The sequence below is a fragment of the Mustelus asterias genome, unplaced genomic scaffold, assembly GCF_964213995.1.
Source record: "Mustelus asterias unplaced genomic scaffold, sMusAst1.hap1.1 HAP1_SCAFFOLD_326, whole genome shotgun sequence".
NCBI lineage: Eukaryota > Metazoa > Chordata > Chondrichthyes > Carcharhiniformes > Triakidae > Mustelus > Mustelus asterias.
Genome location: NW_027590288.1, coordinates 286,586 through 312,623, shown reverse-complemented (window position 1 = coordinate 312,623; position 26,038 = coordinate 286,586). Strand labels below are relative to the sequence as shown.

Sequence of the window (26,038 nt, the reverse complement as noted above, 5' to 3'; positions counted from 1 at the left end):
GATCACAGTCAAGGTGCTGCAGCCAGGGATAAACCCGCTCATCGATGTCATCTCCATTACAATGGAGAGAGAGGAAGTGTCTGTATTGGTACTGTGCACAGACAAGCTTACTAACATGTCATCCTACACTCCCACCACCATCTTCCTAAAAAGAGGTCCCACCACCATCTTCGCATCGACAATCAAGAAAATAAAAGTATGCTTTTGGACCCACTTTTCAACATTCAGTTTATTCACGGGTTGCTTTCCACGGTTTAAAATAGAACTTTGTCCTTAAAAAACAGGCAATTTAGCAGCATAAACATATCATTCTTTAATATTAGAGAAATGGCACCTAACCTGTCAGTAAATGAAATCAAATACCACTGAGGTGCTAAATTTCACATGAATGTGACTACCAACTTATCCAAACAACGGTGAAACAGCCACCAAACAGGATTGTTCTTGGATTATTCGGTGAGTCTTACCAGCAAGCATAGCTCCCAGAGTTCCCACGCTGAACCACTGTCCAGTGACACCTACTCGAAAGTACAGGCGAGGAAAGAATTGTCCTGAGGTTGAAACACCGCTGTCCAGCAGCCACACACAACTCTCTCTCACCTCCCTTTCGACAAACTATCGCTGGATAAGCTGAGCAGATCCAAAAGCTGAATATCGGAAACTCTTGTGGAAATTGGTCGAGGTGCAAAAAATAAAACACACTCCAGAAAGTTGGATACCCACGTCTTCCACAGCACATTCACAAGCCGGGAGCAAAAGATTATCTGAATCTGAAACGTCAGCCTGACCGAGGAACATGCAGATTGGTGAAAACAGATATTCAGGACCCACAACTCAAGGCAGAGCAGTTGCGGCCCAAACTGAAACGCTTTGGGTTCATGAGCATCGAGATGGAGATTTGGTTTCTCCATTACAAACATTTGTACATTTGTTCCATATTTTGGCTGAGTTCCAAAACAGAATCTAACCTTGGGTTTGTGTTATAGAGCATTCAATTCCTGCAGTGAACCACACAATAATTGACAATGGAATTTTATTTAGATAGCTAAAAATGAATAGTCAAAGCAGAGAGACACTGTTCCCATCAACTCAGTATTACAGTAGCAGTCACACTCATACTCCCCACTGGCCACAGAAATATATTTAACATTTCTATTTCTTCATGGGGTTGGAAAGTTGCGAACTATAATTTCTTTTGGCCCTGGCCTGTGCTGCAGGGTTTAAGAACCTGAGCCAAACGAGTCTTTAAATGTTTCAAAAAACAAACAATAATAACATTAAGATCTGGAATCTGCTTGTAATCTTTCTTTCAATTGCCATATCTTGGGGTAGTGCTTGCAGAAATGGTCCCACCTGCTCACAGCCCACCCCCCAGCTCCTCACAGCCCACCCCCCCCTCTCTCTATCACTGCGTATATGTGTGTGTGTGTGGGTCCCACCGTCTACCCCCACGCTCTCACTGTCCCTCCTCGACATCATCCTCCTCCAGTGGGGAGGGCTGCCTTAGTGCATTATGTGTTGTTACCTGTTGAATAGACAAAATACCACTAAGGAAAGCATAACTGATCATAGCAGAGAGCCCCACTATCACTGATAAGATCTGGTTACGTCTCTTATGAGGATCTTCATCAGAATCCGATGAACTATTCTGGGGAACTTTCTTTGAGCTGCATTCAGGCTCTGAAACAAAAGAGGGAAAGGTTAGAACAAAGACGAGAAAGAAGGAATTTACATTGTTGTTAATGCCCTTCAAGCAACACGAGCTCTTTCCAATGAGCGGATAACGTGACGTTAAGTTGTCAATTCGCGGGCAAACATGGCAGCAATATTTGGCACAGCAAGATTCCACAAAAAGGAAATAGAGTAAGCTGAGGGAAGGTCAGCGGGGCCAATCCTAGATTACCTGAGCCATCATTTGGGAAGTAAAGACCAAGGATGGATGTGCAGAGTACACACAGGTTGTCAAGTGAGTGCAGGTGTTGCTGCAGTTTGCTGTTGGGTAGTTTTGCCTTCAGAAGTGGTGCCAAGTGTCCAAATACGATGGCATCTAAGGAGCTGGGTCTAAAATAGAAAGGGAGATAAATCATTCAACACAGCTACCCCGACACAGACTAAAGACTGCAGGGAAACAGCACACACTGCAGACAAAACAAATTCATGCTCCAGAGAATAAACTGACTTTCCAGTCATACGAAGTTAGTGCTCTGCAAGCAAAGCCACAGGGTGCAGATTCTGATCCATTGGTCCGAATATGGGCTTTGCGAGCAAAGACAGCATTGATTGCGCTTGAGAAGATTGTGGAGAGCTGCCTTCTTCAACCACTGCAGATCCATGTGGTGAAGTAGACCAGAGTGCTGTTAGCACGGGAGTTTCAGGATTTTAACCCACTGATAATAAAGAAAGGATGACATATTTCCAAGTCAAACAATACCCAGGGTCAACCATTAACTTTATGAGAGGAGGGAGACCCTGTACCCCACTGAGAGTCAGCACCTTCAGGAGAGGAGGAAGACCCCATACCCCAGTGAGAGTCAGCACCTTCAGGAGAGGAGGAAGACCCTATACCACAGTGAGAGTCAGCACGTTCAGGAGAGGAGGGGAACCCTGTACCCCAGTGAGATTCAGCACCTTCAGGAGAGGAGGGAGACCCTATACCACAGTGAGAGTCAGCACGTTCAGGAGAGGAGGGGGACCCTGTACCCCAGTGAGAGTCAGCACCTTCAGGAGAGGAGGGGAACCCTGTACCCCAGTGAGAGTCAGCACCTTCAGGAGAGGAGGGGACCCTGTACCCCAGTGAGAGTCAGCACCTTCAGGAGAGGAGGGGGACCCTGTACCCCAGTGAGAGTCAGCACCTTCAGGAGAGGAGGGGAACCCTGTACCCCAGTGAGAGTCAGCACCTTCAGGAGAGGAGGGAGACCCTGTACCCCAGTGAGAGTCAGCACCTTCAGGAGAGGAGGGGAAGGGACCCTGTACCCCAGTGAGAGTCTGCACCTTCAGGAGAGGAGGGGACCCTGTACCCCAGTGAGAGTCAGCACCTTCAGGAGAGGAGGGGAAGGGACCCTGTACCCCAGTGAGAGTCAGCACCTTCAGGAGAGGAGGGGACCCTGTACCCCAGTGAGAGTCAGCACCTTCAGGAGAGGAGGGGAAGGGACCCTGTACCCCAGTGAGAGTCAGCACCTTCAGGAGAGGAGGGGACCCTGTACCCCAGTGAGAGTCAGCACCTTCAGGAGAGGAGGGAGACCCTGTACCCCAGTGAGAGTCAGCACCTTCAGGAGAGGAGGGGACCCTGTACCCCAGTGAGAGTCAGCACCTTCAGGAGAGGAGGGAGACCCTGTACCCCAGTGAGAGTCAGCACTTTCAGGAGAGGAGGGGAAGGGACCCTGTACCCCAGTGAGAGTCAGCACCTTCAGGAGAGGAGGGGGACCTAGTACCCAGTTTTCAAACTGACTTCATCAGTTATCCTGGGCAATGGAAGCAATCCAAACCAAAACAGCTGTTACTGAAAAAAGCTGATATGCAAATTTCTCCTCCCAGCTTTTGCTGTCTTTGTTATATTTAAAACGTTTATTTATTAGTCACAAGTTGGATTTCATTAACACTGCAACAAGGTTACTGTGAAAATCCCCTCATCGCCACAATCCAGCGCCTGTTCGGGTTACACTGAGGGAGAATTTAGCATGGCCAATGCACCCTAACCAGCACGTCTTTCGGACTGTGGGAGGAAACCGGAGCACCCGGAGGAAACCCACGCAGACACGGGGAGAACGTGCAGTCTCCGCACAGACAGTGACCCGAGCCGGGAATCGAACCCGGGTCCCTGCAAGAATTGTTAACTCCAGTCCGGTAATAAATCACTTTCAGTGGTAAAACCCACCAGAGCAGCAATGTCAGTCCTGAATGAGCACAAAGGATTCTGTCCCAAAATCTGAACATTCTTGGCAGCCTCAGCATTGCGCCTGCAGATTGAGGGGTGCCAGGCACCGATTTAAATATTTGGTAGAAGTTAGAGAGGAAGCAGTACGTCTCGTTTTCATTCAAATCTTTCATTTTCCTTCAAAGCTCCCTTTTGCTTTGCCATCAGACTGGTGAAGCTGGCCCAGGGCTGGCATACCTGAAAAATGGTGCCGGGCTCACCTGTGCCAGGCTCACCTGTCTGCTGGACCCACCTGTGCCAGGCTCACCTGTCTGCTGGGCCCACCTGTGCCAGGCTCACCTGTCTGCTGGGCCCACCTGTGTCAGGCTCACCTGTCTGCTGGACCCACCTGTGTCAGGCTCACCTGTCTGCTGGACCCACCTGTGCCAGGCTCACCTGTCTGCTGGGCCCACCTGTGCCAGGCTCACTTGTGCCAGGCCCACTTGTGCCAGGCTCACCTGTCTGCTGGGCCCACCTGTGCCAGGCTCACCTGTCTGCTGGACCCACCTGTGCCAGGCTCACCTGTCTGCTGGGCCCACCTGTGCCAGGCTCACTTGTGCCAGGCCCACTTGTGCCAGGCTCACCTGTCTGCTGGGCCCACCTGTGCCAGGCTCACCTGTCTGCTGGGCCCACCTGTGCCAGGCTCACCTGTCTGCTGGGCCCACCTGTGCCAGGCTAACCCGTCTGCTGGGCCCACCTGTGCCAGGCTAACCTGTCTGCTGGGCCCACCTGTGCCAGGCTAACCTGTCTGCTGGGCCCACCTGTGCCAGGCTCTACACTTTCATCACAGGCATCAATATTGAAAAATAACCAATCCTTCATCTCCACAGCACGGAAAGGGATAAATGACTTACGAGTCTCCAAAAAAGAACTTCTGTGACCCTAGCCGTTGCGAGAGCAGCGTCAGACACTCACGAGCCTCTTTGTAGATCTGAAAACAAACAGTCATGGTTCACTACAAAAGTTTATTTATTAGTCACAAGTGGGCTTACATTAACACTGCAATGAAGTTACTGTGAAAAAAGGAAGGTACAGGTTTTGGCATTGGAGAAATCTGCAAGTGTAACACCTGTCCTGCCTAGCGCAATTGGTACTAAAATGCCGGACAGATTGGTTCTGTTGAAACTTCATTGTGACGATCTTCCACTTCTCAGTAGATGTTGCTGGGCCGACTTCTCCCAGAATGCTCCAGGGAAGTCCCTCTGCCACCTCTACCGGATGCTGTGATCACGGCTTGGTGTCCATTGAGACATAATCGGGGTGGGAGACATTAGTGAGCCCCGAGGATTCCATCCTGGGCGGATGGTATCTAACGATAGAGAAATGTCGGCTTCCATGTTGTAATCAGCCTGGCGCTAATTTCCAGCACGAGGCTAATTACGCCAAAAAACACGCCCTGGGAGACATGCAATTGGCTGGACACTGGTCACGAAACCCGTTACAGACTCCCCGCTGATATCTCCCAGCCCGCTGTGCTACTCGAGCAGTGCAGCAGGACAGGAGAATTACCCCTGAAGCCTTTAAAGCTTGTTCTATTATTGCTTTTCTTTCTACTCTTGTATAAATCTGTTGCAAAATGAGGTTGATACACTCTGTCCCTTCCTTTATTTTCTGGTAACAAGCCGCCTCATCACTAAGCTGCATTCCTACCTTCTCGTTTCATTCCCCAATTTTCCGTGCAACTGAACCCGCCCCCAGCTCTTGTCTTCACAACTTGGACCCTAATAACACCAGTGGCAACCCTGAACAATGCTCCTGAATTTTACCAGCCATAAGGTGCTGGATCATTCCACCCACCTCATTCTCTGCTTCCTCTTCATTGTCGTTCCATTGGCCACCTCGGATCAGGCGAAGACGCTCCAGGAAGTGGGTGTGCATGCGGTTCGGGAGGAAGAAATTGAGGGGGAATGGGATCGCCTCCCCGTACCAGGGCCTCGTAAATGACACGTAATTCTTGGAGTCAACCCAAAACATGTAGATCTGACCAAAGAAAAGGTACAAAGATTAAACTCAGCGCTGAACACAGGCAGACAGGACCTCTCAAATAACAGAGTGAAGAACAACTGATGATTAGAAATGATGCAGCACCCACCAGTGCAGGGAGTAGCTTCTCTTCAATTAGAGAGGCAAAGGCCAGTGTATCAGCTCCTTGTGTTGCTGATAACCCATAGTCAGCATTGTATTTCTAAACAGAGAAAGGGAGATGGCAATATCAGTAATTAGTGCTTCAGCCGACATATCACAAAACCCTGGGCATCCACATAGTCTAACATACAACAAACTGAATGAGTTATGGGTTTGGAACTAACAGAGATTTATATATAGAATAACAACCAAGAAGGTTGGTCGGTTTATATATAGGATAGACGCTCAGAGTTTATATATGCGCCAGTTCAATACTTTCATCAATATTTAAATGGTCACTTTCGAGGTGTTATAGAGTTAAAAACATTCAGATTTGAGCCAGAAACAGGAAATGTAGAATAGATCCCTCCCACTGACACTGACCTGTTATTTGGAAGTAGTTAGCAACGCAGGAATTTCCTCTGGAAGGGATCACATTCCTGTCCTGTTTGTGTAAACACTGAGTTGTCATAGTTACCAGCGCTGCACCAGAGTTACCAGGCCTCTGGTGAGGGGGGTGAATTACAGGAAGCACAGAACTGCATCACACAAACTCGATTAGACCAGACCAACGGTCCCAGTCTGTCCCGATCTCAGCCAGGACGGGGGTGGAGGTCACGTCCACCGGGCCTTTCAGTGTCCGCTGCTGCTGGTACACACCTGAATCTGTATCAAGCTTCATACTGATGTTTCCCTCGCTGAATATCTTGCTCATCCACCTCATCTAATCCACATTACTACTGACAATGATGCTGGGGAGAACCTTTTGTTTGAAATGCGTTTTAGTGAGGAAATGAGAGAAAACCTCACCTCTCAAAGCTTCCTTTACTAGTTAGAGCTCTGAAACCCCAATGTCTAACCAGCAAGTATTTCACTTCACCATCACGCAGTTTAAAATGCACTCCCCAGGAACGAGGCTGTACATTTTCCATGTGGGTGGTATAAATTCCACACGCTAGTTACAATTCCCACTCACAGGGGTTTAGAGCTCCTCTCTCATGTACTGCCTGAATTTTAGCTGCTCACTCCCAACTCTCCAGAACAACCCTGTACAAACCGACAAGCTCTGCCGCAATCCTTGCACCCCTTTGGAGAAAGTGTCATGTTTACGCGACCCTTACAGCAGCTGGTCTCCAATGGCAGAACAAACTTAGATGCACAGAATTTCCAGCCACTTCACCTCAATATCTGGAAGGCAAATGGTCTAAATCAGAGAGTAAAGCAGAAGACAACTAAAAGCTGGCTGAACTTGTCCACTTCCTTCAGTATTGAAGGGTGGCACAGCGGTTAGCATTGCTGCCTCACAGCGCCAGGGACCCAGGTTTGATGCGGCCTTGGGTCACTGTCTGTGTGGAGTCTGCACGTTCTCCCCGTGTCTGCGCGGGTTTCCTCCGGGTGTTCCGGTTTCTTCCCACAGTCCAAAGATATGTAGGTTAGGTGGATTGACCATGCTAAATTGCCTTTTAGTGTCCCAAGATGTGTAGGTTAGGGGGGTTACGGGGATAGGGCCTGGGTGTGATACTCTTGTCGGAGTCTGTGCAGGCTCGATGGGCCAAATGGTCTCCTCCTGCACTGTAGGGATTCTATGATACGATTGTTCAATTCCTGTACAAGTTTCACTGTAGCTGAATTCACTGCCAGTCCACTTAATACTCCAGTCATTTCTGGATGTGAGAAATGTGCCACTCACCCATACAGGGCTCCACGTTACCATGTGTAGAAACACCCAGATTCTCCAAACCAGCAAAACATCTGACTGGTCTGCTGATCTAGGCACCCAGTGCCCTCTTTATAAGGCCCTGGTTCTGGCCAAGCACAGTTCAAAAGCACAAGTGATACCCGAGCACATCACTCAGGGAAAGCAACCTTCATTCTTGAGATTTTGGAAGTTTCCGTATCGGCACCAGGCTATCAGAAAGAGACGAACAATTTTCTGAGCCTGTAAATCCCACATGACCGTGTGCTGAGAACCGGCTCAATGAGCTGACAACCAAGGTTACTGTATTGATGGAAATCTCCCCACTAACCATGGGAGCTTACCGCACCTGTACACACTCCGTCTTCTACTGGCTGTCATTCATAAGACCATAAGACATAGGAGCGGAAGTAAGGCCATTCGGCCCATCGAGTCCACTCCACCATTCAATCATGGTTGATTTCAACTCCATTTACCCGCTCTCTCCCCATAGCCCTTAATTCCTCGAGAAATCAAGAATTTATCAATTTCTGTCTTGAAGACGCTCAACGTCTCGGCCTCCACAGCCCTCTGTGGCAATGAGTTCCACAGACCTACCACTCTCTGGCTGAAGAAATTTCTCCTCATCTCTGTTCTAAAGTGACTCCCTTTTATTCTAAGGCTGTGCCCCCGCGTCCTAGTCTCCCCTGCTAATGGAAACAACTTCCCTACGTCCATCCTATCTAAGCCGTTCATTATCTTGTAAGTTTCTATTAGATCTCCCCTCAACCTCCTAAACTCCAATGAATACAATCCCACGATCCTCAGACGTTCATCGTATGTCAGGCCTACCATTCCCGGGATCATCCGTGTGAATCTCCGCTGGACCCGCTCCAGTGCCAGTATGTCCTTCCTGAGGTGTGGGGCCCAAAATTGCTCACAGTACTCCAAATGGGGCCTAACCAGTGCTTTATAAAGCCTCAGAAGTACATCCCTGCTTTTGTATTCCAAGCCTCTTGAGATAAATGACAACATTACATTTGCTTTCTTAATTACGGACTCAACCTGCAAGTTTACCTTTAGAGAATCCTGGACTAGGACTCCCAAGTCCCTTTGCACTTTAGCATTATGAATTTTGTCACCGTTTAGAAAATAGTCCATGCCTCTATTCTTTTTTCCAAAGTGCAAGACCTCGCACTTGCCCACGTTGAATTTCATCAGCCACTTCTTGGACCACTCTCCTAAACTGTCTAAATCTTTCTGCAGCCTCCCCACCTCCTCAATACTACCTGCCCCTCCACCCATCTTTGTATCATCGGCAAACTTGGCCAGAATGCCCCCAGTCCCGTCATCTAGATCGTTAATATATAAAGAGAACAGCTGTGGCCCCAACACTGAACCCTGCGGGACACCACTTGTCACCGGTTGCCATTCTGAGAAAGAACCTTTTATTCAGTCATAAGAGCGAGAAAAACCTCAGTCTGAAACGCATGAACCTTATTTTGTTAAAGCTAACAGAACATTACAAAGTGCACAGATCATTGGCTGTTCTATCTGGGGCGCCAGCCAAAAACTACACTAATTAAAGTTTTAAAAGGCTTTAAATATTAAGTGAAAAAACGTTCCATTGGGAGCTAACACTTTGCAAGACAAATCTAATCTGTCTAGCAACATCATAACACAGATTAGCAAACTTCATTCAATGGGACACAATGGTAATAAAAATGGAGGTGTACCTGTTTCCTGAGGTATGCGAGAATCTGGAGAGGCTGCGACACTACATCTTTCTCAGTCTTCAGTGCTGGCAAAACCCCTGCAAGAAAATAGAAGAAATAGGTTCATTTTGGATCTAATTCTGTCCCGCCACAGGATAGCTGTGACTCTGGATTTAAACATGTGCTAGAGACCCCTCACCCGAGGGGAGGGTCGTTCTTTAAGCAAATGCCTGGACAGCGAGAAGATTAACAGGATTAATTGAAAGGAACTCTGACCCCCAGGCCACGCTCACAGTCTGATCTTTGACCTCGTTAGCCTGTGAAACTGTGAAGTAAATTATTAATACCCCAACTGAGATTGAGGATGAGTTGCTAAGACCCTGCCTGTTTCAATGGCTTGCTTGTTACATCAGGCCTTTACCCAAGGAGCCTTTCAGGGCAGATTTTGTCTACCGTTATCATTTCCTTCCTGACATCACCGAGTTCTTGTTAACCAGCTGGTGCTGCTCTCCAGAAGCCAAGTCCAGCCTGCGGTAGTTGGCTCCATCAGGGAAATGCAAATTTAATAGCAGCAACTATTCTCAACCCCATTAAATTCAACACACATGTTGGGCAAAACAGCGAGAGAAGGACAACTGCTGCAGATCTGGAACAGCTCAGACTGTGTGGGTACTTGGAAACTCTGCATAACAGAGGAAGTAGTGTCTGAGTGGGATAGACCTCGCTCCTGATATGAAGCCATAATGATGTCTGGAACATAATTAACTCTCAGGAGAATCCATTCCAACTGGGTCATGGTTCATACCAATGCAAATCTTGAACAAACTCAATTGAAACCAGTAACTAATCGCCAAGGTCCTTTTAAAAAGGAAAAGTACTCAAGGGGATCTCCCGCCTTGTATTTGCTCATTCACTGCCCTGTGGTGTATTTCAGTACTGCCAAACCTATGGTGATTATAGTCTTGTTAATAAAGAGCACAGAAACATTACCAGCTAATGCATAATCACTAGTGTGGACACTGAGGGTTAAACTCATTCACAGCTCATATCACTGAGCAGGGAGGCTTCCAACCTCACAAGTTACTTCAGTCTGAAGCTCCCCAATTACTACTCATCAAACCTGAGACCAGGACAGTAGAACAGACACTTCCCCAGACAGCATTTACAGCAAGTTAACATGGAGCTGCAGCAAGCAATTTAGGCCAACAGTAAGGAGCTAAAAGGAACTCATGCTCTAATTAGATAGGACTTGAGTGAGATCACACCCATATACAACTCTGGTCTCATTAAGAAGGGAAGCCACAAAGGTTCACCAGATTGGTTCCTGGGATAAGAGGGATTGTCCTTTGAGGGGAGAGTAAGTAGAATGGGTCCAGGTCTGAGATTATTAATTGAGCTGTCATCTGCTGCATGTTCTGGAAGAGTTCTATATTTCAACCACCCATTGTGTCTGAAAGTGGTTCCCTACTCCGCTGCAGAAAAGTTTGGCCCTGATTTTAAGGTTAAGTTACTTATCTATCCAGAGAGTAGTGGGAATAAGAAATTTGTTACCACAAAGATTATTTACAGAGAGTGGTATCGATGCTTTCAGGAGAAAATAGATAAGCACATAAGGAGATAGAAGGGTAAATTGATAGGGTTAGATGATGTAGGGTTGGAGGAAATTCATATATATATACATCAGATCAAACAAATGAACATGAGTGGTGTAGGCTATTCGGCCCCTTGAGCCTGCTGTATAATACAATAAGATCATGGCTGATTGGTTTGTGGCCTCAGATCCACTTTCCTTCCTACTCCTTTTACCATTTGATTTGCCTGTCAATCAAGAATCTGTCTAATTCAGCCTTACAAATATTCAATGACCCTGCCTCCACCAGTCACTTAACCTTTCTATATCCCTTTGGGGCATCTGGACAAATACATGAATAGGATGGGAATAGAGGGATACGGTCCCCGGAAGGGTAGAGGGTTTTAGTTCAGTCGGGGGCAGCATGGTCAGTGCAGGCTGGACGGGCCGAAGGGCCTGTTCCTGTGCTGTAATTTCCTTTGTTCTTTGCAGACTCCTTGCATCAGATAGGCAGGAAAGTAGGTTTTCAGCAAATTTAGTGACCATACATTTAGTTCCATCAACCAAGTAAATTAATATAGACTGAAAATAGTTGTGGCCCCAGCAGGGATCCATCACTGTGGCACTCCACTTGCCTACCCGAAAATGACACACTTATGCCTATGCTCGGTTTCCTGTTAGCTAGACAATCCTCTATTCATGCTAATATGTTACCCCCTACACCAAGCACACCTTGTCAAATGCCTTCTGGAAATTAGAAGTACACCACAACCACAGGCTTCCTTTAATCCATGTTACTCGTTACTTTCTCATAGACGGCTAATAGATTAGTCAAACATGATTTCCTTTTCACAAAACCATGTTGATCCTGCCTGAATTCTTAACAATAGATTCCATCATTTTCCCCTATGTATGGAGCATAAAGACCAGCATGGACCAGTCGCAGTGAGTAGCCAGTTTCTGTGCTGTAATTCTGTGCAATATACTCTGGAGTTTAGAAGAATAAGAGGTGTTGAAGACTTGACAGAGTAAATGTCAAGAGGCTGCTTCCTTTGGCTGGAGAATCAAGAACTAGGGGCCATGGGCTCAGGATAAAGAGCCATTTAGCATTTTAAGCTGAGGAGTAGTTTCTAATGAGAGTCAAGGGTGATTGTGATTCTTTACTGCAGAGGGTTCCTCTTTCAGAGAAACCCAGCCTCAATGGTACAGTGCTACCCCTCAGAATATTTTCTAAATGTTAGGAACAGTCGAATCAGAATCCAGGTCCAGAAATCACCAAAAGCTAGTGGACAGGCATGAATAGTAGCACAGTGGTTAGCACTGCTGCTTCACAGCGCGAGGGACCCGGGTTTGATTCCCGGCTCGGGTCACTGTCTGTGTGGAGTTTGCACGTTCTCCCCGTGTCTGCGTGGGTTTCCTCCGGGTGCTCTGCTTCCCTCCCACATTCTGAAAGATATGCTGGTTAAGTGCACTGACCTGAACAGGCGCCAGACTGTGGTGACTAGGGGAATTTCACAGTAACTTCATTGCGGTGTTAATGTAAGCCTTACTTGTGACTAATAAATAAACTTTAAAAACTTTATATTAATTTTAAATGGGATTGGAAAAGCATTGGTCTCCAAAGATGTGCAGGATAGGCTAATTGGCCATTCTAAATTGCCTCTTAGTGTCCTGGGATGCGTAGGTTAGAGGGATCAGCGGGGTAACTATGTGGGTTTGTGGGGATAGGGCCTGGGTGAAATTGTGGTCAGTGCAGCCTCGATGGGCTGAATGGCCTCCTTCTGCACTGCAGTGTGTCTGTGATTCCATGTAACAATCAGGTGAGGGGAGATAGAACGGCTCCCCTCTTTCCCCACTCCTCATTTGACTGAAACAAGTTTGATTTTAAAAGGAAATACTTGCCAATTCAGTGAGTGTTGTGTGCGCGCCGTAACTATGTGCCGTAACTATGTGCCGTAACTATGTGCCGTAACTATGTGCCGTAACGGCACGCGCCATAACGGCACGCGCCATAATTGTAAAAGATACCAATTTATTGTCCTTAACCTGGTCTAAGAAAAATATTAAAAACGCGCCAACATTCACACACACGTACAGGCACACACAAATAAATTACAGAATGGGAAGATAGATTATTTCAGTAAGAATTAAAGTTATGTGATTCTCGTGAGTTAAGGCTTGTCTGAGCTTGCTACTTCTTCTGTGTTCATCATCAGGGCAGCTAAATGAAGATGGATGATTGATCTGTTCTTCTGGACAATGCAGCTGTTGGGTTGCGTGCTTTAAAAAATCTCTGCCTGTGTCAGATGGATAGTAAAAAAACAGCAGACAGGGTTCAAACTTGTAAAATAGGTGGAGAGAACATAGGAACGTAGAAAATAGGAGCAGGAGTTGGCTAGAAAGCTCCTTGAGTGTACTCGACCATCAAACTGGATCATGGCAGATCTTCCAACCTCAATGTCACTTCCCTGAAGTGATCCCACTTTCTTGATACTTTAGTATCTATGGAGAGAGTCTCCCACACAGGAATCTTCTGTGGCGGTTTGTTTCCGGACTGCTTGTTTCTCTCTGGTTCTTGAAGTAACAGATTTGTCGTCTGAAGTCAGTTTCAATCATGTGACCACCTAACCAACACCTTCTATTGTCCACATAAGTGATGCAAAGTTAAAAGCCATTGATTCGCAATGGGAGGAAATGGGTGGTGATTATTCACACCTACTTATGATGAGCTGGTTTCTCCACAGCTGCTTTTGTTCGGTTTTAAATTGGGAGACAGGGTCTGGGAGTCTGTGAATTTTGAGTTTTGCTAAAGAGGAAAATAACCTTCATTTAGATGTAGGATTCAAGGACCCCATGATGTCAGGAAGTGTGTCTTCTTGCAGCAGGCAGTTTAAATCTGAACTGTCTCCTCTGAAAAGCTGTTGAGCGGAACATTTCAATAACGTTTTTTATTGGGTAAGGATGCTATTTGGCTGACGTTGTACATTCCAGTTCCTGCAAATTCTCCCTCTTCCAATGCTTATTCAAATCCCTTTGGAAAGCCACAGTTGGATCTGCTCAGACAGTGCATTCCAAGTCCCTCTCATCCACTCACTGCATTAAAAAGTTCTTCCAAATGCCCTCACTGCTTCTGTTGCCAATCAAACTTCAGTCGGTGTCCTCTGGTTCTGAACATTTCAACCAACAGGGACAATTTCTCCCTATCTACTCTGTCCAGGCCCCGTATGATTTCGAACACCTCTGTCAAATCTCCTCTCACCTGCTCTTCCTGTAATGAGAACACAAACTTCTCCAATCTACCCAAGTAACTGGAATTACTCTTTCTTGGAATCATCCTCTTAATTTTTTTCTGTACTCAAGGTTTATCAAGAATTTGGGATCAAGGTGGGCAAAAGGAGTTTCAGCTATTTCTAATCAAATGGTTATGCAAGCTCAAGGGGCTGAATAATTCTCTCCAATGAAACATGGCACCCAGAGAGAAAGCCTGCACTCATGGTGACTCGAACCATACCAGCTGAGTGTGTAGTCTTACCTGAGGGACTTTTCCAGGGATTGCAGAGCTTGTGCACTCTGACGGGGGCTCCTGAAAATCGTGCATACGCCTGACAGAAAAAAAATCCAGTTAGTAAAAGTTAATCAGCTTTTAGATCTTTCACTAAGGTTTACTTTCTAAAACTATGGTCCTAACTGTTAAACACTCCCAGCACAGGTACAGCACGGAGTTAGATACAGAGTAAAGCTCCCTCTACACTGTCCCCCCCATCAAACACTCCCAGGACAGGTACAGCCCGGGGTTAGATACAGAGTGAAGCTCCCTCTACACTGTCCCCATCAAACACTCCCAGGACAGGTACAGCATGGGGTGAGATACAGAGTAAAGCTCCCTCTACACTGTCCCCATCAAACACTCCCAGGTCAGGTACAGCACGAGGTTAGATACAGAGTAAAGCTCCCTCTGCACTGTCCCCATCAAACACTCCCAGGTCAGGTACAGCACGAGGTTAGATACAGAGTAAAGCTCCCTCTGCACTGTCCCCATCAAACACTCCCAGGACAGGTACAGCACGGGGTTAGATACAGAGTAAAGCTCCCTCTAAACTGTCCCCATCAAACACTCCCAGGACAGGTACAGCACGGGGTTAGATACAGAGTAAAGCTCCCTCAACACTGTCCCCCATCAAACACTCCCAGGACAGGTACAGCACGGGGTTAGATACAGAGTAAAGCTCCCTCTACACTGTCCCCATCAAACACTCCCAGGACAGGTACAGCACGGGGTTAGATACAGAGTAAAGCTCCCTCTAAACTGTCCCCATCAAACATTCCCAGGTCAGGTACAGCACGAGGTTAGATACAGAGTAAAGCTCCCTCTACACTGTCCCCATCAAACACTCCCAGGACAGGTACAGCACGAGGTTAGATACAGAGTAAAGCTCCCTCTACACTGTCCCCCATCAAACACTCCCAGGACAGGTACAGCACGAGGTTAGATACAGAGTAAAGCTCCCTCTACACTGTCCCCCATCAAACACTCCCAGGACAGGTACAGCACGGGGTTAGATACAGAGTAAAGCTCCCTCTACACTGTCCCCCATCAAACTCTCCCAGGACAGGTACAGCACGGGGTTATAAAAGTTGTACACTACATACCTAAAGGCTTCTACATGACAGTGCCCAGACTGGTGTTGAGATGGGAGAGAGAGTCTCTCTCCTCCAGGAATGTAACTGTCCGTTTCTTTCCCCAAGGAAAGGATCCTCTCCCTCCCCAGATCCCAGTGGCAGTAAAAAGTGCTCCAAGTTCTCAGTTATTTCAAATTCTTTAAAATATAGAATAGCAGCGTGCAGTCCACCCTACAGACACATAGCCCAGTGCTGCCCCTCTCCCAGTCATCATGCTTTTCTGGAAGGCACCAAGTCTTTTGGAGGTTTGGTTTAAAGGAACCAGCATTGACCAGCTGTTCCAGCAGAGAGGGCAGCACAGCTTGAGCCCATGTACACAATACTCTCCTGCTGGTGTCTCTGCATCAAGGTCAGCAGTTCCAACAACTGGAGGCGATGGCCTCCTGGTATCATCGCTAGATTATTAATCCAGAAACCCAGCTAACATTCTGGGGACCCGGATTCGAATCCCACCACGGCAGATGGTGGAATTTGAAATCAATTTGTAAAAATCTGGAATTAAGAATCTACTGATGACCATGAAACCGTTGTTGATTGTTGGAAAAGCACATCTGGTTCATGAATGTCCTTCAGGGAAGGAAATCTGCCGTTCTTACCTAGTCTGGTCCACATGTGACTCCAGAACCACAGCAATGTGGCTGCCTCTCAATTGCCCCTCCAAGGACAACCAGGGATAGAAATGCTGGCCCAGCCAGCGATGCCCATGTCCCATGAATGAAAATAAAAGGCCTGAACCAGAGTGGGTCCAGGAGTGTGGAGGGAGAAGGGAAATACACCAGTAACCAGCATTGGAACACTGAATTCTCATGTGCAATACCAAATGGGTCTGTAGGCTCAATACAATAGTAACAACACTCCTCAGTACCACAAAATCCTAAAGAGCCAGTGGTCAGTTACGTTTGACGAACGCTATATGTGCCTGATGGGGCAGTGAGCAGAAACAGTACTGAACTTCCAGCACTCCTCTCCCAAGCTGAGTACTGGTCCATTCCTCCACACTGAGGGCCAAGCCACTAAATCTACATCATTACGAGGGATTGTCTGAGTTCTGGCTGAAGGACTGCAGTTTTACTGTAATTCCTTCAGTGTATAAACAGTAAGGAGCCAAACCAGAATTCCATCCAAACACTGAGGACAGATGATGTAATGGAACCAGAGCGAGACAGTCGACTGCAGCCCAAACCCCACAAGCATGACGTTTGGAAAATATAACAGAGAACCACAAACTATTCGTCCTGTTTATTCACACTCGGCCAGAACAGCCCAACCACAGACAGAAAACTGATTCAACTGCTCTTTCATAAACTGATCAGGGTGATGCAGATCAACGCGATGAATTCTCACTTATTAAGGATGGCAAGCAAACAGAAAATAAAATGATGACAGTCTGAAACCAAGGAGTCACTCAACAATGCACCATTCAAAACTTGGCACCAATCTTCACACAGCCAGCACTCATCACAAAACTGCTCGATTAGATTCCAGTCTGTAACTCACTCCAGGATATCTGTTATTCTATATATAAACCACCCTGAACCCCTCGATTAGATTCCAGTCTGTATCTCACTCCCGGGTATCTGTTATTCTATATATAAACCACCCCAAACCCCTCGATTAGATTCCAGTCTGTAACTCACTCCCGGGTATCTGTTATTCTATATATAAATCCCCCCGAACCCCTCGATTAAATTCCAGTCTGTAACTCACTCCCAGATATCTGTTATTCTATATATAAACCACCCTGAACCCCTCGATTAGATTCCAGTCTGTAACTCACTCCCGGATATCTGTTATTCTATATATAAACCCCCTGAACCCCTCGATTAGATTCCAGCCTGTAACTCACTCCCAGTATCTGTTATTCGATATATAAACCTCCCGGAACCCTTCGATTAGATTCCAGTCTGTAACTCACTCCTGGGTATCTGTTATTCTATATATAAAGCACCCCGAACACCTCGATTAGTTTCCACTCTGTAACTCACTCCTGGGTATCTGTTATTCTATATATAAACCACCCCAAACTCCTCGAATAGATTCCAGTCTGTAACTCACTCCTGGGTATCTGTTATTCTATATATAAACCACCCCGAACCCTTCGATTAGATTCCAGTCTGTAACTCACTCCCGGGTATCTGTTATTCTATAGATAAACCACCCCGAACACCTCGATCAGATTCCAGTCTGTAACTCGCTGCCAGGTATCTGTTATTCTATATATAAACCAGCCAGAACCCCTCGATTAGATTCCAGGCTGTAACTCACTCCCGGGTATCTGTTATTCTATATATAAACCACCCTGAACCCCTCGATTAGATTCCAGTCAGTATCTCACTCCCGGGTATCTGTTATTCTATATATAAACCACCCCAAACCCCTCAATTAGATTCCAGTCTGTAACTCACTCCCGGGTATCTGTTATTGTACATATAAAGCCCCCCGAACCCGTCGATTAAATTCCAGTCTGTAACTCACTCCCAGATATCTGTTATTCTATATATAAACCACCCTGAACCCCTCGATTAGATTCCAGTCTGTAACTCACTCCCGGATATCTGTTATACTATATATAAACCCCCTGAACCCCTCGATTAGATTCCAGCCTGTAACTCACTCCCAGTATCTGTTATTCTATATATAAACCTCCTGGAACCCTTCGATTAGATTCCAGTCTGTAACTCACTCCTGGGTATCTGTTATTCTAAATATAAAGCACCCCGAACACCTCGATTAGTTTCCAGTCTGTAACTCACTCCTGGGTATCTGTTATTCTATATATAAACCACCCCAAACCCCTCGAATAGATTCCAGTCTGTAACTCACTCCTGGGTATCTGTTATTCTATATATAAACCACCCCGAACTCTTCGATTAGATTCCAGTCTGTAACTCACTCCCGGGTATCTGTTATTCTATATATAAACCACCCCGAACACCTCGATCAGATTCCAGTCTGTAACTCGCTCCCAGGTATCTGTTATTCTATATATAAACCAGCCAGAACCCCTCGATTAGATTCCAGGCTGTAACTCACTCCCGGGTATCTGTTATTCTATATATAAACCACCCCAAACACCTCGATCAGATTCCAGTCTGTAACTCACTCCCGGGTATCTGTTATTCTATATATAAACCATCCCGAACCCCTCGATTAGATTCCAGTCCGTAACTCACTCCCGGGTATCTGTTATTCTATATATAAACCACCCCGAATCCCTCGATTAGATTCCAGTCTGTAACTCACTCCCGGGTATCTGTTATTCTATATATAAAGCACCACGAACCCCTCGATTAGATTCCAGTCTGTAACTCACTCCCAGGTATCTGTTATTCTATATATAAACCACCCCGAACCCCTCGATTAGATTCCAGTCTGTATCACACTCCCGGGTATCTGTTATTCTATATATAAACCACCCCGAACCCCTCGATTAGATTCCAGTCTGTAACTCACTCCCGGGTATCTGGTATTCTATATATAAACCACCCCGAACCCCTCAATTAGATTCCAGTCTGTAACTCACTCCCGGGTATCTGTTATTCTATATATAAACCACCCCGAACCCCTCGATTAGATTCCAGTCTGTAACTCACTCCCGGGTATCTGTTATTCTATATATAAACCACCCCGAACCCCTCAATTAGATTCCAGTCTGTAACTCACTCCCGGGCATCTGTTATTCTATATATAAACCACCCCGAACCCCTCGATTAGATTCCAGTCTGTAACTCACTCCCGGGTATCTGTTATTCTATATATAAACCACCCTGAACCCCTCGATTAGATTCCAGTCTGTAACTCACTCCCGGGTATCTGTTATTCTATATATAAACCACCCCGAACCCCTCGATTAGATTCCAGTCTGTAACTCACTCCCGGGTATCTGTTATTCTATATATAAACCACCCCGAACCCCTCGATTAGATTCCAGTCTGTAACTCACTCCCGGGTATCTGTTATTCTATATATAAACCACTCCGAACCCCTCGATTAGATTCCAGTCTGTAACTCACTCCCGGGTATCTGTTATTCTATATATAAACCACCCCGAACCCCTCGATTAGATTCCAGTCTGTAACTCACTCCCGGGTATCTATTATTCTATATATAAACCACTCCGAACGCCTCGATTAGATTCCAGTCTGTAACTCACTCCTGGGTATCTGTTATTCTATATATAAACCACCCCGAACCCTTCGATTAGATTCCAGTCTGAAACTCACTCCCGGGTATCTGTTATTCTGTATATAAACCACCCCGAACACCTCGATCAGATTCCAGTCTGTAACTCGCTCCCAGGTATCTGTTATTCTATATATAAACCAGCCAGAACCCCTCGATTAGATTCCAGGCTGTAACTCACTCCCGGGTATCTGTTATTCTATATATAAACCACCCCAAACACCTCGATCAGATTCCAGTCTGTAACTCACTCCCGGGTATCTGTTATTCTATATATAAACCACCCCGAACTCTTCGATTAGATTCCAGTCTGTAACTCACTCCCGGGTATCTGTTATTCTATATATAAACCACCCCGAACACCTCGATCAGATTCCAGTCTGTAACTCGCTCCCAGGTATCTGTTATTCTATATATAAACCAGCCAGAACCCCTCGATTAGATTCCAGGCTGTAACTCACTCCCGGGTATCTGTTATTCTATATATAAACCACCCCAAACACCTCGATCAGATTCCAGTCTGTAACTCATTCCCGGGTATCTGTTATTCTATATATAAACCATCCCGAACCCCTCGATTAGATTCCAGTCCGTAACTCACTCCCGGGTATCTGTTATTCTATATATAAACCACCCCGAATCCCTCGATTAGATTCCAGTCTGTAACTCACTCCCGGGTATCTGTTATTCTATATACAAACCACCACGAACCCCTCGATTAGATTCCAGTCTGTAACTCACTCCCAGGTATCTGTTATTCTATATATAAACCACCCCGAACCCCTCGATTAGATTCCAGTCTGTATCACACTCCCGGGTATCTGTTATTCTATATATAAACCACCCCGAACCCCTCGATTAGATTCCAGTCTGTAACTCACTCCCGGGTATCTGTTATTCTATATATAAACCACCCCGAACCCCTCGATTAGATTCCAGTCTGTAACTCACTCCCGGGTATCTGTTATTCTATATATAAACCACCCCGAACCCCTCGATTAGATTCCAGTCTGTAACTCACTCCCGGGCATCTGTTATTCTATATATAAACCACCCCGAACCCCTCGATTAGATTCCAGTCTGTAACTCACTCCCGGGTATCTGTTATTCTATATATAAACCACCCTGAACCCCTCGATTAGATTCCAGTCTGTAACTCACTCCCGGGTATCTGTTATTCTATATATAAACCACCCCGAACCCCTCGATTAGATTCCAGTCTGTAACTCACTCCCGGGTATCTGTTATTCTATATATAAACCACCCCGAACCCCTCGATTAGATTCCAGTCTGTAACTCACTCCCGGGTATCTGTTATTCTATATATAAACCACTCCGAACCCCTCGATTAGATTCCAGTCTGTAACTCACTCCCGGGTATCTGTTATTCTATATATAAACCACTCCGAACCCCTCGATTAGATTCCAGTCTGTAACTCACTCCCGGGCATCTGTTATTCTATATATAAACCACCCCGAACCCCTCGATTAGATTCCAGTCTGTAACTCACTCCCGGGTATCTGTTATTCTATATATAAACCACCCCGAACCCCTCGATTAGATTCCAGTCTGTAACTCACTCCCGGGTATCTGTTATTCTATATATAAACCACCCCGAACCCCTCGATTAGATTCCAGTCTGTAACTCACTCCCGGGTATCTGTTATTCTATATATAAACCACCCCAAACCCCTCGATTAGATTCCAGTCTGTAACTCACTCCCGGGTATCTGTTATTCTATATATAAACCACTCTGAACCCCTCGATTAGATTCCAGTCTGTAACTCACTCCCGGGTATCTGTTATTCTATGTATAAACCACCCCGAACCCCTCGATTAGATTCCAGTCTGTAACTCACTCCCGGGTATCTGTTATTCTATATATAAACCACTCCGAACCCCTCGATTAGATTCCAGTCTGTAACTCACTCCCGGGTATCTGTTATTCTATATATAAACCACTCCGAACCCCTCGATTAGATTCCAGTCTGTAACTCACTCCCGGGTATCTGTTATTCTATATATAAACCACTCCGAACCCCTCGATTAGATTCCAGTCTGTAACTCACTCCCGGGTATCTGTTATTCTATATATAAACCACCCCGAACCCCTCGATTAGATTCCAGTCTGTAACTCACTCCCGGGTATCTGTTATTCTATATATAAACCACCCCGAACCCCTCGATTAGATTCCAGTCTGTAACTCACTCCCGGGTATCTGTTATTCTATATATAAACCACTCCGAACCCCTCGATTAGATTCCAGTCTGTAACTCACTCCCGGGTATCTGTTATTCTATATATAAACCACTCCGAACCCCTCGATTAGATTCCAGTCTGTAACTCACTCCCGGGTATCTGTTATTCTATATATAAACCACCCCGAACCCCTCGATTAGATTCCAGTCTGTAACTCACTCCCGGGTATCTGTTATTCTATATATAAACCACCCCGAACCCCTCGATTAGATTCCAGTCTGTAACTCACTCCCGGGTATCTGTTATTCTATATATAAACCACCCCGAACCCCTCGATTAGATTCCAGTCTGTAACTCACTCCCGGGTATCTGTTATTCTATATATAAACCACCCCGAACCCCTCGATTAGATTCCAGTCTGTAACTCACTCCCGGGTATCTGTTATTCTATATATAAACCACCCCGAACCCCTCGATTAGATTCCAGTCTGTAACTCACTCCCGGGGATCTGTTATTCTATATATAAACCACCCCGAACCCCTCGATTAGATTCCAGTCTGTAACTCACTCCCGGGTACCTGTTATTCTATATATATAAACCACCCTGAACCCCTCGATTAGATTCCAGTCTGTAACTCACTCCCGGGTATCTGTTATTCTATATATAAACCACCCCGAACCCCTCGATTAGATTCCAGTCTGTAACTCACTCCCGTGTATCTGTTATTCTATATATAAACCACCCTGAACCCCTCGATTAGATTCCAGTCTGTAACTCACTCCCGGGTATCTGTTATTCTATATATAAACCACCCCGAACCCCTCGATTAGATTCCAGTCTGTAACTCACTCCCGGGTATCTGTTATTCTATATATAAACCACCCTGAACCCCTCGATTAGATTCCAGTCTGTAACTCACTCCCGGGTATCTGTTATTCTATATATAAACCACCCCGAACCCCTCGATTAGATTCCAGTCTGTAACTCACTCCCGTGTATCTGTTATTCTATATATAAACCACCCTGAACCCCTCGATTAGATTCCAGTCTGTAACTCACTCCCGGGTATCTGTTATTCTATATATAAACCACCCCGAACCCCTCGATTAGATTCCAGTCTGTAACTCACTCCCGGGTATCTGTTATTCTATATATAAACCACCCTGAACCCCTCGATTAGATTCCAGTCTGTAACTCACTCCCGGGTATCTGTTATTCTATATATAAACCACCCCGAACCCCTCGATTAGATTCCAGTCTGTAACTCACTCCCGTGTATCTGTTATTCTATATATAAACCACCCTGAACCCCTCGATTAGATTCCAGTCTGTAACTCACTCCCGGGTATCTGTTATTCTATATATAAACCACCCCGAACCCCTCGATTAGATTCCAGTCTGTAACTCACTCCCGGGTATCTGTTATTCTATAAATAAACCACCCCAAACCCCTCGATTAGATTCCAGTCTGTAACTCACTCCCGGGGATCTGTTATTCTATATATAAACCACCCCGAACCCCTCGATTAGATTCCAGTCTGTAACTCACTCCCGGGGATCTGTTATTCTATATATAAACCACCCTGAACCCCTCGATTAGATTCCAGTCTGTAACTCACTCCCGGGTATCTGTTATTCTATATATAAACCACCCCGAACCCCTCGATTAGATTCCAGTCTGTAACTCACTCCCGTGTATCTGTTATTCTATATATAAACCACCCTGAACCCCTCGATTAGATTCCAGTCTGTAACTCACTCCCGGGTATCTGTTATTCTATATATAAACCACCCCGAACCCCTCGATTAGATTCCAGTCTGTAACTCACTCCCGGGTATCTGTTATTCTATATATAAACCACCCCGAACCCCTCGATTAGATTCCAGTCTGTAACTCACTCCCGGGGATCTGTTATTCTATATATAAACCACCCCGAATCCGCGGCTCTTTCTGAGCCTGCAGCCTCTCCGGGAATGAGAGATTTTCCGGCCCCGGTCGCCACACCCAGGGGCTCCAGTCCAGGTGCCCAGTCCCCGGCCTCTCACCTACCAGCACCGTCAGGCTCTCCGTGTCCACGGACGGCAGGCCCCAGTCCCCCTTCCAGCAAAACAGCTCCAAGGGCGCCGCCATCGCCACTTCAGCACCCGGAACTGAACAGCCCCAACACGGAAGCAGACAGGGCGTCACCTAGCAACCCAGACATCCCATCCAGATCGCCTTGGCTGCCTGACAGCGCTGAGTGTGGGGTTTCCACCCCTTCCCCAGGAGCTGAGTGGAGCCACAGGAATCAGTGAGATGTCATCCTCATCACCACAGACCCCCACTCCTCATTGTACAGGAATTATACTGGAGTTATATACTATATTATACTGGAATTATACACTATATTGTACTGGAATTATACACTATATTATACTGGAGTTATACACTATATTATACTGGGATTATACACTATATTGTACTGGAATTATACACTATATTATACTGGGATTATATACTATATTATACTGGGATTATACACTATATTATACTGGAGTTATACACTATATTATACTGGGATTATACACTATATTATACTGGGATTATACACTATATTATACTGGGATTATACACTATATTATACTGGGATTATACACTATATTATACTGGGATTATACACTATATTATACTGGGATTATACACTATATTATACTGGGATTATACACTATATTATACTGGAATTATACACTATATTGTACTGTAATTATATACTATATTATACTGGGATTATACACTATATTATACTGGAGTTATACACTATATTATACTGGAATTATACACTATATTATACTGGAATTATACACTATATTATACTGGAGTTATACACTATATTATACTGTAATTATACACTATATTATACTGGAATTATACACTATATTGTACTGTAATTATATACTATATTATACTGGGATTATACACTATATTATACTGGAGTTATACACTATATTATACTGGAATTATACACTATATTATACTGGAATTATACACTATATTATACTGGAATTATACACTATATTGTACTGTAATTATATACTATATTATACTGGGATTATACACTATATTATACTGGAGTTATACACTATATTATACTGGAATTATACACTATATTATACTGGAATTATACACTATATTATACTGGAATTATACACTATATTGTACTGTAATTATACACTATATTATACTGGAATTATACACTATATTATACTGGAATTATACACTATATTATACTGGAATTATACACTATATTGTACTGTAATTATACACTATATTATACTGGAATTATACACTATATTATACTGGAATTATACACTATATTATACTGGAGTTATACACTATATTGTACTGTAATTATACACTATATTATACTGGAGTTATACACTATATTATACTGGGATTATACACTATATTATACTGGAGTTATACACTATATTGTACTGTAATTATACACTATATTATACTGGAGTTATACACTATATTATACTGTAATTATACACTATATTATACTGGAATTATACACTATATTATACTGGGATTATACACTATATTATACTGGAGTTATACACTATATTATACAGGAATTATACACTATATTATACTGGGATTATACACTATATTATACTGGAGTTATACACTATATTATACTGTAATTATACACTATATTATACTGGAATTATACCTATATTATACTGGAATTATACACTATATTATACTGTAATTATACACTATATTATACTGGAAGTTATACACTATATTATACTGGAATTATACACTATATTATACTGGAATTATACACTATATTATACTGGAATTATACACTATATTATACTGGAATTATACACTATATTATACTGGAATTATACACTATATTATACTGGAATTATACACTATATTGTACTGGGATTATACACTATATTGTACTGGAATTATACACTATA

General features: G+C 44.8%; 1 protein-coding gene across 1 annotated transcript; it reads right to left on the bottom strand.

Moving 5' to 3' along the window:
- Positions 1-211: 211 nt before the first annotated feature.
- Positions 212-24,225, bottom strand: LOC144486378 (metaxin-1-like). The gene is made up of 8 exons (XM_078204414.1): positions 24,114-24,225; positions 14,530-14,599; positions 9,449-9,525; positions 6,006-6,098; positions 5,711-5,893; positions 4,768-4,844; positions 1,904-2,061; positions 212-1,680 (listed from the first exon to the last, which is right to left on the bottom strand). The coding sequence occupies exons 1-8, from the start codon at positions 24,192-24,194 to the stop codon at positions 1,457-1,459; spliced, it is 963 nt and encodes a 320-aa protein (XP_078060540.1). The 5' UTR covers positions 24,195-24,225; the 3' UTR covers positions 212-1,456.
- Between the last annotated feature and the right edge of the window lie 1,813 nt (positions 24,226-26,038).